The sequence below is a fragment of the Neoarius graeffei genome, chromosome 28, assembly GCF_027579695.1.
Source record: "Neoarius graeffei isolate fNeoGra1 chromosome 28, fNeoGra1.pri, whole genome shotgun sequence".
Taxonomy (NCBI): domain Eukaryota; kingdom Metazoa; phylum Chordata; class Actinopteri; order Siluriformes; family Ariidae; genus Neoarius; species Neoarius graeffei.
In genome coordinates, this window is record NC_083596.1 from 49,972,090 (window position 1) to 49,988,304 (window position 16,215).

The window sequence follows — 16,215 nt, forward strand, 5'->3', positions numbered from 1 at the left end:
ATATTGGGACAGGACCTCATTGGACCTAACAGGAACTTTTTTTAGGATGTAGCCATATCTTGCTGCAGTGACATCCTAATGTATTGAAAGAGGGGTCTAACAGTGGGATTGGGACACAGTTTATGTATAATATTAGTATTATTTTTTAAAATTGATGTTGATTTGAATGGGGAACTAATTAATGACAATCCAATGCTTCCATCCTGTATTTGAATGAGACTTTAGTTGATTGGGACAAGGCCCAAACTTTGACTACGTCCACACTATGTTTCAGTTTTAAAACATATCACTTTTGCTATGTTTACATCTGGCGTCCACATTACTGTGAAGTTTTTGAGCCCCATAAATGGAAACTTTTGGAAACACTGCTGGCCTCAATTTAGTTTATAAATTCCAGGGTATCGTTTTAGTGTATGAGCAAAAATGGCAACGTTTGGAAACGATGATGATGCAGACATCCATGTTTGCTTCCTGATTGGGTCACAACGTATCCTTCCTTGATTCATCACGCCCCTGTCACATGACCCTTTTCTGCTAGAAAACAAGTGGTATCAACTGTTTATACTGGTACACACATGCCCAGTGTACGTGAATAGCCATGTGATATGCGTTTTCAGGTGTGTTAGTATGGACAGAGATTATTTTTGATACAGAGCTAAAATGATCATCTGGACAGAGGTTGTTTTCATTTAAAAATACCTTTTAAAACTAAAATGTATTAATGTGGGCATAGCCTTTATTGGGTTGGAGGAATAATACAGTATATTTGGCTGAGAATGTATTTTATTGGCTAGAGCCCTAAATTGCTAGAAATGGGGCCATATCTTCTTAGAACAGACTTCTAACTTAATGTGTTAGGACTATAATTGTGGCCACAATTGGGAAGAGTTTTCTGGGACAAGGGGGCTCAGTTATGTTTTTGAAATGGGGTCTAATGGAAGGAAGACTTTCACTTTTTGGGAAAAGAGGATGTTATTTTTTGTGGGACATTTTTGTTTGCGAAAAAGCCCTAAATTATTGGGACAGGGCACATTATTTTTGGGATGAGCCCCTAATATTCTGAGATTGGGCCCTAAATTACTCATTTTGCAAACATGGGGATAGATGCCTACTATATTGTAACACTGCCTTAATTTTATTTTTTGTGGCCTTAAACTCTTGGGATGGAGCGCTGACCAGTTGTTATTGTTTTAGGACCTTGGTTTATTGGGATTGGACTGAAGCCTTGGCTTGTGTTTTCCCAGAGATACTTTGTTCCTCTTTCAGTGTTCTTAACTTTGTTGTGAATTAACAGTTAAAGGGTTAACGAGGAACAACATGATTAGAGTGTGTGTGTGTGTGTGTGTGTGTGTGTGTGTGTGTGTGTGTGTGTGTGTGTGTGTGAGAGAATGTGAATGGGAGTGGCTGAAATATGGGTCAAACACACTTCCTTCTATCTTGTACTTCTGCTAATGTTCTTTTAATAATAAGTTTCTCATTACTGAAGCACTGGTAACAGTGTGTGTGTGTGTGTGTGTGTGTGTGTGTGTGTGTGTGTGTGCCTGTGCCCATCAGAGTCCTGCACCGGGTCGGGTACCCACGGGTACCCGCGGACACGGGTGAAAAGTTGCCGAAATGGGCAGGTTTTTAACGTTCCGAAATTTTACGGGTGGGTATGCGGGCGGGCAGGTTAAAATACGGGTGGGTAGCACGGGTAGCAAGTGAATCAAAATGGTAATAATTTCAGTAGGCTTTTTAATTTTTTTAATTTTTTTAATCTATCGTAGGCCTATTTTCTTATCGCAGCAGTCCAGGCGACGCAGCTATTTCGTCACTTTGCCGCGACTGCGTCTGTAGCAACAGCATGTCTGAGCAGATCAAAGCAAAGTTGTCTAGTGGTGCGTATACAATAGTTAACAACGACTCTTCCAGGGCAAAGTCTCATCTCATCTCATCATCTCTAGCCGCTTTATCCTTCTACAGGGTCGCAGGCAAGCTGGAGCCTATCCCAGCTGACTACGGGCGAAAGGCGGGGTACACCCTGGACAAGTCGCCAGGTCATCGCAGGGCTGACACATAGACACAGACAACCATTCACACTCACATTCACACCTACGGTCAATTTAGAGTCACCAGTTAACCTAACCTGCATGTCTTTGGACTGTGGGGGAAACTGGAGCACCCGGAGGAAACCCACGCGGACACGGGGAGAACATGCAAACTCCGCACAGAAAGGCCCTCGCCGGCCACGGGGCTCGAACCCAGGACCTTCTTGCTGTGAGGCGACAGCGCTAACCACTACACCACCGTGCCGCCCAGGGCAAAGTCTGATATCTGGATTAAATTTGGTTTAATAGCAGACGAAGATAACAATACAGTAACTGGATATGCAGCGTGCAAAGGATGTAAAAAAAATACTGGCATATGACAGGTTGACTCTTTTTTTTTGTTATAGCCTGCTGCTGCTGTCGTTTTCAGCTGTGTTAATTTTCCGGTACAGCACATGTTCTGCGCGTTTTCCAGTTACTATTACTATTACTTGCCTACATGAAATTTTGAAACAAAAAAAAAACGTGAACGTGTAGCTATTGCCAGTTATGGCTTGACTATTTCCTAGGTCTATTGTTTGAAATCCCGTTGGCATCGCGCTTTTTTCAGTGGCGCATTTAAAAATAAAGTTCTCAGTGGGAATACTTTTGATTTGTCTGATTTTTCACGGGCACGGGTGGGTAACGGGTAGAATGTTAACGGGTCCAGGCGGGTACGGATTTAACTTTGAAATAACCACGGGTTAGTGGGTGGGTGGGTAATGCACTGTACGGATATGGGTGGGTGCGGGTCTCAAAAAATGGACCCGTGCAGGACTCTAGTGCCCATGCATGTATTTATATTTATTGTGTCACTTTAGGACCTCATAGTATCGTACATACCATATCTGGCTGTGAATATTTCAGCTATAAAACTTAAGTGTTTTGTGACACCCAACTGGGCCTCTGTTCAACTGAACATCATGCAAATACTCAAAACACACACACAGTATTAGTTACTGGGAAAAACAGCCTCTTGATTGTTACAATAGCACAGAGACAGAGACTCGCTGATTGACGTCTCCAACCCACAAACCGCTGAGTTCAGCCAACCGCAAAGCCACAAATCTGAGGTATCCTGAGGTATCAATCAATCAGGAGTCAGATATGAGGGTGATGGAAAGATCTGCTTTCCGGAGAAAGTTTTGAATTACTTGAAACATGAGTTTTGCTTCCATCTGGTTCTGTCCAATGTGTGTGTGTGTGTGTGTGTGTGTGTGTGTGTGTGTGTGTGTGTGTGTGTGTGTATGGATTTCCCCTTGCAAGGCTGCTTATCGGAAGAAAATGTTCTTCTGTACATTTCGTCTTTGTCCAAAATAAGTCCAGTACGTTAAAGGTGCATTGGGCAAACACACAACAGAGCTGCACCACAAAAACATTCAAAAGACTTGTTCACACCTTGACTCCACCTGTACACAAAGCCCTGCCTCCCAGAATCTACGCTAGTTCAGTAGCTAGCTTGTCAGTCCCATGGGAGGAGGTGTGGTTTCTGTATCTGTCAGTTTCATTCAGAGTGGCAGCGAAACAACTCTAAGTTGTATCGTATCGAATCGTTGGTTTCTTAAAGTTCTTTCCGTATATCTCGCTCAGTCGATCATTGGTCATTCGTCAGGATTGTTGAAGGAAAAGATTTTACCCTTATTTGCTAACAGAAGCCACAGATAATCTCGTTTAATAATTATATTTATTGTCTGTGATACAGTTACTGTATAGTATTATAGGGACAATGTGTACTAGTCAACTATAGTTAACTCCTGTGTGTGTGTGTGTGTGTGTGTGTGTGTGTGTGTGTGTGTGTGTGTGTGTGCAGGGCCGTTGACAGCTTTGGCTGGGCCCGGGACAAAATAATCTGAGTGGGCCCCCCCACACACACACACATACATACGCGCGCACGCACATCGCCACACAGCAACCACCCACACCCAACCCCTCTTTTCACAGTCTCCATTCACTCCAACCCTTAAATAACAGGTATTCCAAGCCCATTATAACAGTCAACCATTTTATTTCAACATTTCAACATATTTACAGTTTGAACATTTCCTTAGTCTGCAACTATTCAGGTGCGAAATGCAATGCGCCGGACTTTTGCTGTGGCAAAGTCGTCAATAAGGTCATTGAAGTCCAGCTTCTTTGCAAGTTCGCGCTCTATAGAGAGCATAGCCAGCCCATTGAGCCTCTCCTGTGACATGTTTGAGCGCAGGTAGTTGATAAACCAAAATGATTGTTTACGGGATGGAACTGGGCCTCAATGAGAACGGAGTTATGGCTTTCCCAAAATCTGAACATAGAAGCATCACCACTAGTGATGTGTACAGTGAGTTTTTCAGTGTATTTTTTTGTCTTGTTTTTCATAAACGTCCTTTCCGTACTCGATTTAGAATGTTACAAAAAAAATTGACACCCTCCCAACCACGTAACATTAGCCTATCTGACCTGGGGGCTGACACATTTATTATGGATAAACCAAAAGGATTACAATGTTCCCTGGATATAGAACTGGACCGAGAAGATTTCAAAATCTTAACGTGTAAGCAACAACAATAAAACAGAGGTTGTTTTATTCATTTAGGGCTTATTAGGCTACTTTCATTAATTGCGCTTTTCATACAGGCCTATCCACTGGCGCCATCTGCGGGGGGCACGGACCTTTTTGACCCCCCAAAGATAAAGTTGGGGGGGCAAAAACACCCCAATAATGAAAAAAGTAGTAAACAGTACAGATGAACTCATGTTAACTGACGATTGAAACCACCTAAACAAATAATAGCCTAGCTTTGAATGCAAAATAAGTAATCTATAGAAACGTCACCTAAAATGTTATGATCGGACATGACCCGCCCCCTTTTCCACTTGCAATATTCCAATGGTTGGCAGTGAGTGATTGACAGGTTGCACTACGCAAAATTTACACGTCCTTTAGTGCTTTGCGCAGACTTAAGACCTACCTGCGGAGCACCATGACTGCTCCGAGACTGAATTACTTGGCTGTTCTTTACACACACAAGGAACATACAGACCACATTGATTTGAAAAAAATTACCAATGAGTTCAGCGCTTGTGACAGAAGGAGTGATGTTTTTGCGAAGTTTTAGGGCTGATGGGCTATTAGGGTGAATATTATTTTCTCATGTTCATGAATATGATTTTCTCACTGCCTACTTGTTAATTTCCGTCGCCATGAAAGAGATGTGTTGTTAAAGTTTGTAAGTAAGATTAAAATTAACTTTGTCATATCCATTAACTCTTAACAGAAACTACATTCATGTACAGTTGTCTGACGAATTCATCTCAAAGAAAATTGCATGAAACTAAATTTGTTTATTGAATAAATTGTGTTTCATACAATGTTTAAAGTCGTGAGATTTTTTAATGCATCATAATAAGTTATCGTTAAAATGGGCGCTTCCCACTTGCAATGGTGAATAGTAATGAATGAAAATGACTTACAACTGAGTCTTTGATATTCAACTACATACACTGCCGACGTCATGACGTCACGGTGCAAGAACATAATTCTGACCCCCCCAATGTTGACATGAAGTTGGCGCCTATGGGCCTATCATTTTTCACTTGAGCAAGGGAATTGTTTGAAGAGTATCCAGTCTAAGCGAAAGTTTAATGTTTTGCAACAGACTAACCTCAAAACACCCCATTTATAGCCCATTCATTACATTAAACTCTATCTAGCTGGCAATTTCACATGCCGTCGTATCTACACGGGATGATTTCCAACAAAATAAGGTTTAATTAACAAGAGGCAGTGTTCCACGGGCTTTCAGCTAACCGGAGTCCAGCTCAGCGCAGCTCAGCAAGCGTGCCTAAAACATTTGGATATGATTGTGGGCCAATGTGCTATTCTTTGCTTCATTGAGATATATGCAACACAGTGTTATTAAACCGATATGTTTATGAAATAATTCAATGCCCTGTGCATTTCAGTGTTCACTCAGTGTACCCTGCTATCCCCTACTTTATAATTATGAATGGCGCGTCGCACGTGCTGGGGTTACATTACGGGGCTGGAAAAAAGTTATCTGTGTCTTACCTGGCTCAGCTGCCCCACTGCCTTCACCACCTGCTGCATCATCTGAATCTTTTCTAAAATATCTATGCAGTGAGCCCCTGAGGCTCTTGGCTTCTTCATCTCTTTTTCTCTTTTCTTTTCTTTGCTCCTGACTTGTGCATGTTGGCAAACGGGCTCGCACGCTTATTGTCGAAGCGTTATGATGGAATAGTGCCGTGTTATTTGGTGCCTTAATCAAAGACCAAACCATTTCTGCATTAGGGGTGGTAGGTGGGTTCTTGAATCTATTTTCGAAGACAATAAAGGCAAAAGAACCAGAAATCATTCATTGAATGCAAATATAGCACATTTTTTCTCCCCCAAATCAACACATTTTGAAATGAAACAGAATGATTAATGGCATCTTCATGAGGGACCAGTTCTGGGCCCCCCCTCATACCTGGGCCCGGGACAAAATACCCGGTTGTCCCCCCCTGTCGACGGCCCTGTGTGTGTGTGTGTGTGTGTGTGTGTGTGTGTGTGTGCGCGTGTGTTTTTTTAAAAATGTATATTTAATGTTGTATGCTACAAAATTCTTCCTTTAATGTTCTTGTCTTTGGGAAAAGGATATAAGCTGACTCATAGGGTTTGTGTGTGTGTGTGTGTGTGTGTGTGTGTGTGTGTGTGTGTGTGTGTGTGTGTGGGTTAGTCTGGTCAGTGTCCTTTTCTATCAGCCATGATGTTTGTTTAATGAGGAAATTCGTTGTAGCAAGACTTGACTTCCTCCACTTTTATGGATTACAGCAGGACCACACACACACACACACACACACACACACACACACACACACACACTGATCTTGCACATGATAATTCATTGTGTTGCTTTTAATTCATATGATATATATGATGCTCTGCTGTTGTTGTTTTTTTACTTCCTTTCTTTCCTGCTCTCTTTTCATTATCTAAAAGGCTGGTCCTGCTCTCGGGATGGTTTCTAGGTCACTCCATGTCTCGCAGATGTAACATTTCCTGTGCTTTAAAGCGTCGCATTTCTGCCTTGTCATCAGACGTTGCTTCTGTAGGTGACATCATTGATCAGAATTTATCTTGGGAGACCAAATGCTCCCCAAAAAGGCTGTCTACTACAGCAGCCTCCATTAGGGATGTCATAAAATATCAATATATCGATTATTGATCAGCAGGTTATGTTATTGATATGTTTTTGAGGGATTTATGTATTAAAAATTAGCCGACATTTATCATTTATCGGCATTAGACTTGTAATATTAGTGCTTTACAATTCATTCAGTTAGCTTTCCATTTAATGTTGTCTGGAATAATAGCGTTTGGGGACCACAAGGGGGCGATATAAAATCTGTAGCCCTTGTATAGTTATTATTACGAAGTTACCTTGCTCAACTCAGGCTCGTTCACAATCAGGCAGGCTTAGTGGTACTTCCTTAAATGACACTGAATTCCGATAAGCCTTTGCAATTTTGATAGTAAAGGGTTTGCGTATCAATTTGCACACATTTATTTCGATCTGAAAATTTCTGATATATATCAATAACCATTGGGAACATTTTCTGATCATCAATGCACGTAAAATGCATTGATCTCAAGCCTAGCTTCGATCCAAATGGACAACAGGGGGATTAACAGTATGGGGTTGTGTGTTCATGATGTTTGCCAGGTAAACACCCTCCATGTTTCCGTATAAATGACCCAATCGTGTGGGATTTACTTTTCAGGACATGAACTTATTTTTCTTGAAGTTTCTTAATATAGAAACTTCATGGAGCACATGGAACGTTGTCGCTAAGCCTTTACCTCATCCGTAAAAAAGCATGCCATGGCTAATTAAATTGTTCGCCTCATTCGACACTGATTTACCATGCAAACAGTATGACATATATCTTCACAAAAATGGAAGTGTCTTTGACCAAATTGTTACGATTTCACTGAAGAAGTCGCATCGCTATCTCGTGTAAGCATACTTCTAATTCAACATGTGAAATAAACTTGCCTAAGCCTCACATTTCCAAAAGTGTGTCAAACCGTAGTCGACCTGTGGGCAGAGAGTCAAATCCACGCACGTGCAGAACAGCTCAGTCGCCTCCACTGTCACCACTGTTGCTTAAAAGTAGCTTATTCTCTGTGTCTGTATTTTCCAGTTGCCTAACACCACTGTCCACACCACTGGAAAAAAATGAGAATTCTAAAATTTAAAGTTCTAAAACTGTTTTGATGTGTTCTGCCAGGTTGCAGAGCATATTTATGACATCCACACACCAAGCTCTTTTCAGACGTGATCGGCCATGACGTAGCTGTCGCATTTGTTTGGCTGCTGAACAAGAGAAAAGAGCGAGTGAAAGCCTGAAGTGGCCACTCTTCTCCACAGCAGTGTGTCTTGATGGGTTCTTTTCACTCCCGTTGACCCAATTCCAGTTTGATTAGCTGCCATTTTGCTGTGGCCTTGGAGTCAAAACCCGTTTGCTGCGCCAAATAAACTAAATATTTTTGTGCTTTTGGTCTCATTAATAGCATTCGATTAATTTGTCTGGTGTTATGGTGAAGAAAATGTTCGTGAGTGTTTCACAAGAAATATGTCTGCATGTATTTTATGTTTACCAAAAGTCTTACGTGGCTAATAGAAACTATCACTTTACCTCTAACTTCATTAATTTAAATTTGATCCTATTGCATCATTATTTTATCTCTCAGGTCCTGCCATTTCTGCGACTGAACTCCATGGAAGTACAAAGATGACCACCAGAGATGTTAGCATCCCAATGTCACATACATAAGCAAATTGTTTCCAGATGATCAGCTAACCATTAGCATGGAAACCAGGTGGTGAAGATTAAAACAACAACAACAACAGCTGAAGCTACCTACCAGCCATCATTGGTTTGATGGAAGAGGAGACCTGCTAGCTCAAAGAGTGCTAGTGTGCGAAGTGGACCAAGTTTGAGTGCAGTGAAATAGCAAATGGGAAACTACAGCCTCCATACACGGCCTGGATAGGAGAGGGAGTGAGCATGGACAAGCTTTCTGAATTTGGTGTCCTTTGTCCATCCAGCAGGAGGGAATGGGAGTAAGTAAACATTGCAAACTAGAAATGCTAATACGGCTAATCTGAAAAAGCGATGCTAATACAAATATGATAATGCTATTACACAAAGGTTACGATGCAGATTCATTCTGCGGATGTTGCTTTCTTGAGAACGTTGCCAAACCATGCAACGTAATGATACCATATTATGTTACGATCATTAATTTTTTCAGAACCAGCAGCTGTGTGGATGATTTTATGGACGAAGATGAGAAAGACAGGGCTAAAAGGTAATACTCATTGTTTATGCTAACGTAAACTGTTATGTCTGGTGGGCACTAATAAGCAGTAACTAACCACCCTGCTTTTTGTTCCTTGTGCTAAAACACTTGTCAAAATATCTATCAAACGTTTCTCATCTTTCTTTCTTGGCGTTTTTTTTTTCCGATACAAAAGAACAGCACCATAAATGAGTGCAAAAAAGCCTGAGGCTCTTTAGAGCTCCAGAGAATGACAGGAAGGGATGAAGAGTGTGTTACAAAGGTGTGACGTAGGCTTGCATCTGTGAAAAAAATGGGTCAAGGCACACAGTTGTTCAGTAATCATAACAACTCTGTTCATCGCTAATACACATCCTCGTTTTTTCCCCTTGTCTCCTCAAAGCCTGACATCTCACATGGTTTATGTCCTGGAGACTTTAAGGTCATTGTGGTTGACAGTGTGTTCCTTTGAGATTGTGTCTGTATAATTTCAGTCTCCATTTAGAATGGTGCCATTTTATGACCTCCTGGAAGTATTTCAATATAGCTGCCAAAAACATTGACACTTGGCTGATTTAATTTTTTTTTTTTTGTATGCAGGGCATCCCGGAATAAATCTGAGAAGAAAAGGCGAGACCAGTTCAATGTGCTCATTAAGGAGCTGTGCACCATGCTGCAGGGCCAAGGTCACCCACGCAAAATGGACAAGTCTACCATCTTGCAGAGGACCATCAATTTCTTGCAAAAGCAAAAAGGTCAGAGGAGTAGATGGGCAGGGGCCATTTGAGTTTGATTATTGTTTTTGTCTCCCATTTTCCCTCAGATAATGATCTTTATACATGAAGAAAATGAAATTTTATTCGCTTTCCAACTGCTACATCGAAGATTTTATTTTTCACATACCACAATGTAAACCCTTTTCATTTGGAAAAAAAGAGATGGAGGGTATGAACACAGGGACTGCCTCTTGTGCATCCCTGAATTGTTTAGGAGTTAAAGTGCCATTCCACCATTGGATGTATTCTTTGGCATAAAATACAATATATTTTATGACAACATGACTAGACAGAGAAATCTTTTAGCTTCAAAATGATATATCAAACATAATTTTTTGACAACGACAAGTATATTAATTTTGCGACCAAAGTCACCTACCCTTTTAATTTCCGCGCGGTAGTGAAACGTGATGTCATCGGCAGGTTCCCCTTCTTGTGTACCACGTCACGTGTGACGTGGCACAGATTATCAGCAATGGCGGATAGAACGCGATTTCCACTTGTCGATTGCTGTGCCGATATTCACCATCGACCGTCTCCTTTGGGCATCACTTGCTATTTTCCTTCGCTTCTTTTCCGAAGCTGACAATCGCGTTCTATCCGCCATTGCTGATAATCTGTGCCACGTCACACGTGACGTGGTACACAAGAAGGGGAACCTGCCGATGACATCACGTTTCACTACCGCGCGTAAATTAAAAGGGTAGGTGACTTTGGTCGCAAAATTAATATACTTGTCGTTGTCAAAAAATTATGCTTGATATATCATTTTGAAGCTAAAAGATTTCTCTGTCTAGTCATGTTGTCATAAAATATATTGTATTTTATGCCAAAAAAATACATCCAATGGTGGAATGGCACTTTAAGGACAGTGCTTGAGGCCATATTTGTAGTCATATAAGCAGTGGTACTGATTCATTCTCCAGTTAGAGGCTCACTCTAATCGACTCCTATCTGTCTTGGGACTTGAACTTGGGATCGTCTGGTTACAGATGCTGGTTCTAAACTACTAAACTATTATGAGGCCCTCAGTGAATCCACAAATCAGCAGAACTTTCGAGCACTAGCAAGTTACTCATCTACAGGACCCTGACACTTCTAATCCAAAGTTTTTTCAGTGAGAGTGAAATATTAATAGAAGAAATTAGTCCTTGGTTTTGTGAAAAAAAAACATATTTAACTGAGTCATGTTGTCAGTGTGCAGCTTTTTAGGTTAGGTGAACATGGGGCAGCCTTGGGCTGAAGTGCCCTTGAGCAAGGCACCTAACCCCCAACTGCTCCCCGGGCACTGTAGCATAGCGGCCCACTGCTCTGGGTATGTGTGTATGCCCATTGCTCACTTGTGTATATGCATGTGTGTGTTCACTGCTTCAGATGGGTTAAAGGTCATAGGCAATGGTCGGAGGTGAAATGTAGAATATCAGCTTTATTGTCTAGAAGAGGGGTGGGCAATTATTTTTTCCATGGGGCCGCATGAGAAACAGAAAATTTTGTGGAGGGCCGGACCAAAAGGCTGAACTAAATTCTGCATAATATTAATTGTATTTCTTTATATAAAGCAGTAAATAACATTGTTTTTACAAGCTGCTAAGACTGGTAAGAGTATGGAAAAAACGAGGTTGCCTTACAAAAAATGTCATTTATTCAATCAAATTTCCCAAAACAATGGTTAACAAAATGTGAACGTTTGTACCATTTTTTTTTCAGTCACATTCACCCCAAAACACAATAAAGACATCACAATATTGTCTTTCTACTCCAAATATCAAGCAAGATACATCATATTATAATAATGATGCCCACATTTGTAGTCTAATCACCTCATTTGGTGTTTTTCGCCAGAGATCGGCTCGGGCTCCGGCACCTGCTGGTGATGTCACACTATGTGATTGGCTGGACCGTTTGAAGGATGACGTACAAGTTTGTGGTTGGTCTGGACAAATTACGGAAGTAGTTATCGCGGGATTAGGTTTCGTGGGATTTCATGTCATGTTCATGTCGCGAGCATTGCATTTTTGTTGAACACAACTTCAAAATAAAAGCAATGCACATTCAGTCCATGCATGAGGTAAAATTAGAAAATACGTTTATTTTGTAATTTCTAATTAACCTTACGCGGGCCGGTCAGAATGAACCAAAGGGCCGGATGCGGCCTGCGGGCTGTAAAATGCCCAGGTCTGGTCTAGAAGAATGACCCAAAAAGTGAATTCAATTTTCCTAGTGTCTAATTTGCACCCTAAAATTGAATAAAATGGTTAAAATATACTGTTTTGCCCAATTTCCGAAAATTTATTTACATCTCACTTATGCGCACTTTCACCGCCAGGGGACCGTTGTCGTGACGTCATTTAAGCCAAACAGACCGGGAGCAGCTCTGTGTTTACCTGCGAACCGAGCACACGTGTACGGACTTTGGTCATGAGAGGTTGTGTAAAATGTCTGATAGCGATTTTGAAGCAGGAACTCTCCAAATTAAATATTGAGAGGTGAAACCGTATATGTATGAACCTACGGCCATTGAGAAGCAATCTGTGAATGTGGCTCACTGGTTTGACCGTGCGGCCTCGGAATCGGACAGCGACTCGGCCGACTCTGATCGCGGCGACCCCGGACCTCAACAAGACTCGCGCCCAAACGATTTATCCTGGTAGTTATGATAAATTCCTACTTTCGTCGTAATACTAAATAAGAGCCCTTTTGAAGAATAATTAAACCGCCCTCCCTAGTTGATATAGGGAACGATTACTTTACAGTGCGCCGGTAGGCCACATTAGCCTGCCATCCGCGGCATTATACTATTTATAGCCGACTCTAAGCGAGGAAATATCCCTTTGTCTCATTTCCACAATGATTGTACAGGATCCCTCAGGATTCTTGACTTGTCAATTGCAAGCAAAAGTAAAATTTTTTATCTCCAATCTTCTCCTTTTTTCTTGAGCATTGTTGCTCTGTTTCTTCTGTGACTGCTTGATTTTATTTCACGCGCACAATCCACTCTCTCCGCCTCTTCTGGAAAAAACAACCCTCTGTCTTCACGCACACAATCCACTTTCTCTGCCTCTCCGCCTCGTCTCTTTGCGTGGGCGGCATGGTGGTGTAGTGGTTAGCATGGTCACCTCACAGCAAGAAGGTTATGAGTTCGAACCTGGCGGCCAGCGAGGGCCTTTCTGTTTGGAGTTTGCATGTTCTGCGTGGGTTTCCTCTGGGTGCTCTGGTTTCCCCCACAGTCCAAAGACATGTGTTTAGGTTAATATGGGACGGCCTTGGGCTGAGGTGCCCTTGAGCGAGGCACCGAACTCCCAACTGCTCCCCGGGTGCTGTTAGCATGGCTGCCCACTGCTCTGGGTATGTGTGTGCGCTCATTGGTCACACGTGTGTGTTCACTGCTTCAGATGGGTTAAATGAAGAGAGGAAATTTCACAAGTGTGTGATGAATAAAGTTATGCTTTCTTTCTTTCTTTCTTTCTTTCTTTCTTTCTTTCTTTCTTTCTTTCCTCTTCCAGAAAAAAACAACCCTCTGGCTCCACGCACACAATCCACTCTCTCTGCCTCTCCACCTCGTCTCCTTTTTCGGAAAAAGCCAACCCTCTCGCTCTGCCTTTTCTCCTCTTTTGGAAAAAGGCAACCCTCTCACTCCGCCTCTTCTCCTCTTTCGGAAAAAAAACAACCCACTCGCTCCGCCTCTTCTCCTTTTTCAGAAAAAGCCAACCCACTCGCTCTGTCTCTTCTCCTTTTTCGGAAAAAGCCAACCCACTTGCTCTGTCTCTTCTCCTTTTTCGGAAAAAGCCAACCCACTCGCTCCGCCTCTCTCCTTTTTCAGAAAAAGCCAATCCTCTCGCTCCGCTTCTTCTCCTCTTCCGGAAAAAGCCAATCCACTCTCTCTGCCTCTTCTCCTCTCTCGGAAAAAGGTAAAATCTTCTTCCTGAACTGGTCCCGTTGTTACAGTTCACTGCACAACAATAAGGCATGGGATTTCTCCTTTGGAAATTCCTGAACGCACGTCTGCACTCAAGCCGAACGGCAATGTATGTAAACGGAAGTGGACTCAACTCAAGCGGTTTGTTTGGCTTAAATGACGTCACGCTCCGAGTGGTCACGAAAATAGCTGAACAGAAATTCGCCGCGATCCGCGCTAACTTATTTTAATTATTAACAATACTTCTTGGGAGGGGCGGCACGGTGGTGTAGTGGTTAGCGCTGTCGCCTCACAGCAAGAAGGTCCTGGGTTCGAGCCCCGGGGCCGGCGAGGGCCTTTCTGTGTGGAGTTTGCATGTTCTCCCCGTGTCCGCGTGGGTTTCCTCCGGGTGCTCCGGTTTCCCCCACAGTCCAAAGACATGCAGGTTAGGTTAACTGGTGACTCTAAATTGACCGTAGGTGTGAATGTGAGTGTGAATGGTTGTCTGTGTCTATGTGTCAGCCCTGTGATGACCTGGCGACTTGTCCAGGGTGTACCCCGCCTTTCGCCCGTAGTCAGCTGGGATAGGCTCCAGCTTGCCTGCGACCCTGTAGAAGGATAAAGCGGCTTGAGATAATGAGATGAGATGAGACTTCTTGGGAGCAGAAGAAAATTACAGAGGGTTTTTTAACATAAAGTTTCAAATGTGCATAAAATTAAAACCATTGCCTATGAGCTTTACATGCAGAAGACGAATTTCACTGTGCTTGAGTGTGCATGTGACAAATAAAGGCTTCTTCTTCTTCTTTAATTGGTACCATAGGCTTTGTCTTGCTGGACACCAAACAAATCCCTTTCCCTTGAGCATCCAGAATTCAAAAAATTCCGAGCAAAACCCATGTTGTTACTTGACCTTTTGATGTTTTCCAGAGATCACAGCGCAGACGGAGACCTGTGAGATTCAGCAGGACTGGAAGCCTTCCTTTCTCAGCAACGAGGAATTTACCCAGTTAATGCTGGAGGTGAGCGCATCTTATGCCTGCAGTGTTTCATCACGATACCATGTTTTTAGAGTTTTGTGCTTTAAAAGTCACACCCCATAAAAATGACACACTATAACAGTGTTTCAATCGATATATCCATCGGGAATATTACACCCCAGCGACCATATCCAACAGGAACTATCCAACTATGGACGATGATTATTTCTACACTTCCTGGAATACAGGAATATATCAGTTGTACTTGAGACCATTTTCAGAGATTGTATCATAGAGAATCATGTGTATTCCTTTTGTGTAGAGGAAATTCTGCTGGTCTGTGAGTTAGCACTGTAGGGGAACATGCAGGAAGTGTGTGAGCTCTTAAAGTGCATATCACAGGTAAATTCAGGAGCAAGATCAATGTAATTCTCCTATTTTAGATTAAACTTTGGTCAAATATCTGTCACATTTTGCATTTTGTGCAATTTTTTTACCTTGCGCAATACCAGAAAAATTCAGTTGAAATCAAGCCATTTGAGGCGAATTGGTCCGTCTCTGAAAAAACTTGGCATTTGGATTTCCCGGCAAACATTGATTTTCGTGACGTCGCGTGCGGGATGCCTGCTTCTGAATCCTACGTCAGCGCTGGTTTGTTTATGAGAAAACGACCTGGTGGTTTTCTGTAAATTTCTTCAACGTTATCGTGTAATTATTAAAATGGTTAACAGATGTATCGTAGGAGGGTGTAGCAACACCAATCATGATGGGATTAGTACTCATCGTTTCCCACATTGCGCTCAGGTGATAATTCCATATTTCAATGCAGAATTGCTAGCTGCTAAACTTGGTCTACACAGGCTGTGCAGTGAAACCGTGCAAGCTCTCACAGCCTGCTGGCACTTCCACAGGTGACGTCACGAATCTGGCTCCAGACTCCCTTAGGATTTTTCCAGACGCGGTTTGTTATTTTATTTTTTTTCTGCTGTAGACAGATGGCCTTGTGCAAAATTACCCTTCTGGATGAGTGTGTAAAGGGACACACTTTCATATAAAAAAAAACACGAAATTGGTCCAGGATATGCATTTTAAACTTTAAATGAATCGCCTGTCTTTTGAAAAAAGGAAGAAATTTGCCTAAATAATTGAATTTAAGAGGGTAATTCAACAAGAA

The 16,215-nt window shown here is 42.1% G+C and overlaps 1 protein-coding gene across 7 annotated transcripts in view; it reads left to right on the forward strand.

Moving 5' to 3' along the window:
• Positions 1-16,215, forward strand: part of npas2 (neuronal PAS domain protein 2) — a 54,631-nt gene that overhangs the window by 26,859 nt on the left and 11,557 nt on the right. For 6 of the 7 annotated variants that reach the window (XM_060913249.1, XM_060913248.1, XM_060913253.1 and 3 more), the window contains 4 exons: positions 8,800-9,172; positions 9,364-9,420; positions 9,991-10,145; positions 14,992-15,083. In XM_060913249.1, coding sequence (XP_060769232.1) covers positions 9,117-9,172; positions 9,364-9,420; positions 9,991-10,145; positions 14,992-15,083 — 360 coding nt within the window. In that variant the 5' untranslated portion in view covers positions 8,800-9,116. Of the gene's footprint in view, positions 1-7,135; positions 7,154-8,799; positions 9,173-9,363; positions 9,421-9,990; positions 10,146-14,991; positions 15,084-16,215 lie in introns of those variants that run through there. The other variant, XM_060913252.1, reaches the window with a different exon arrangement.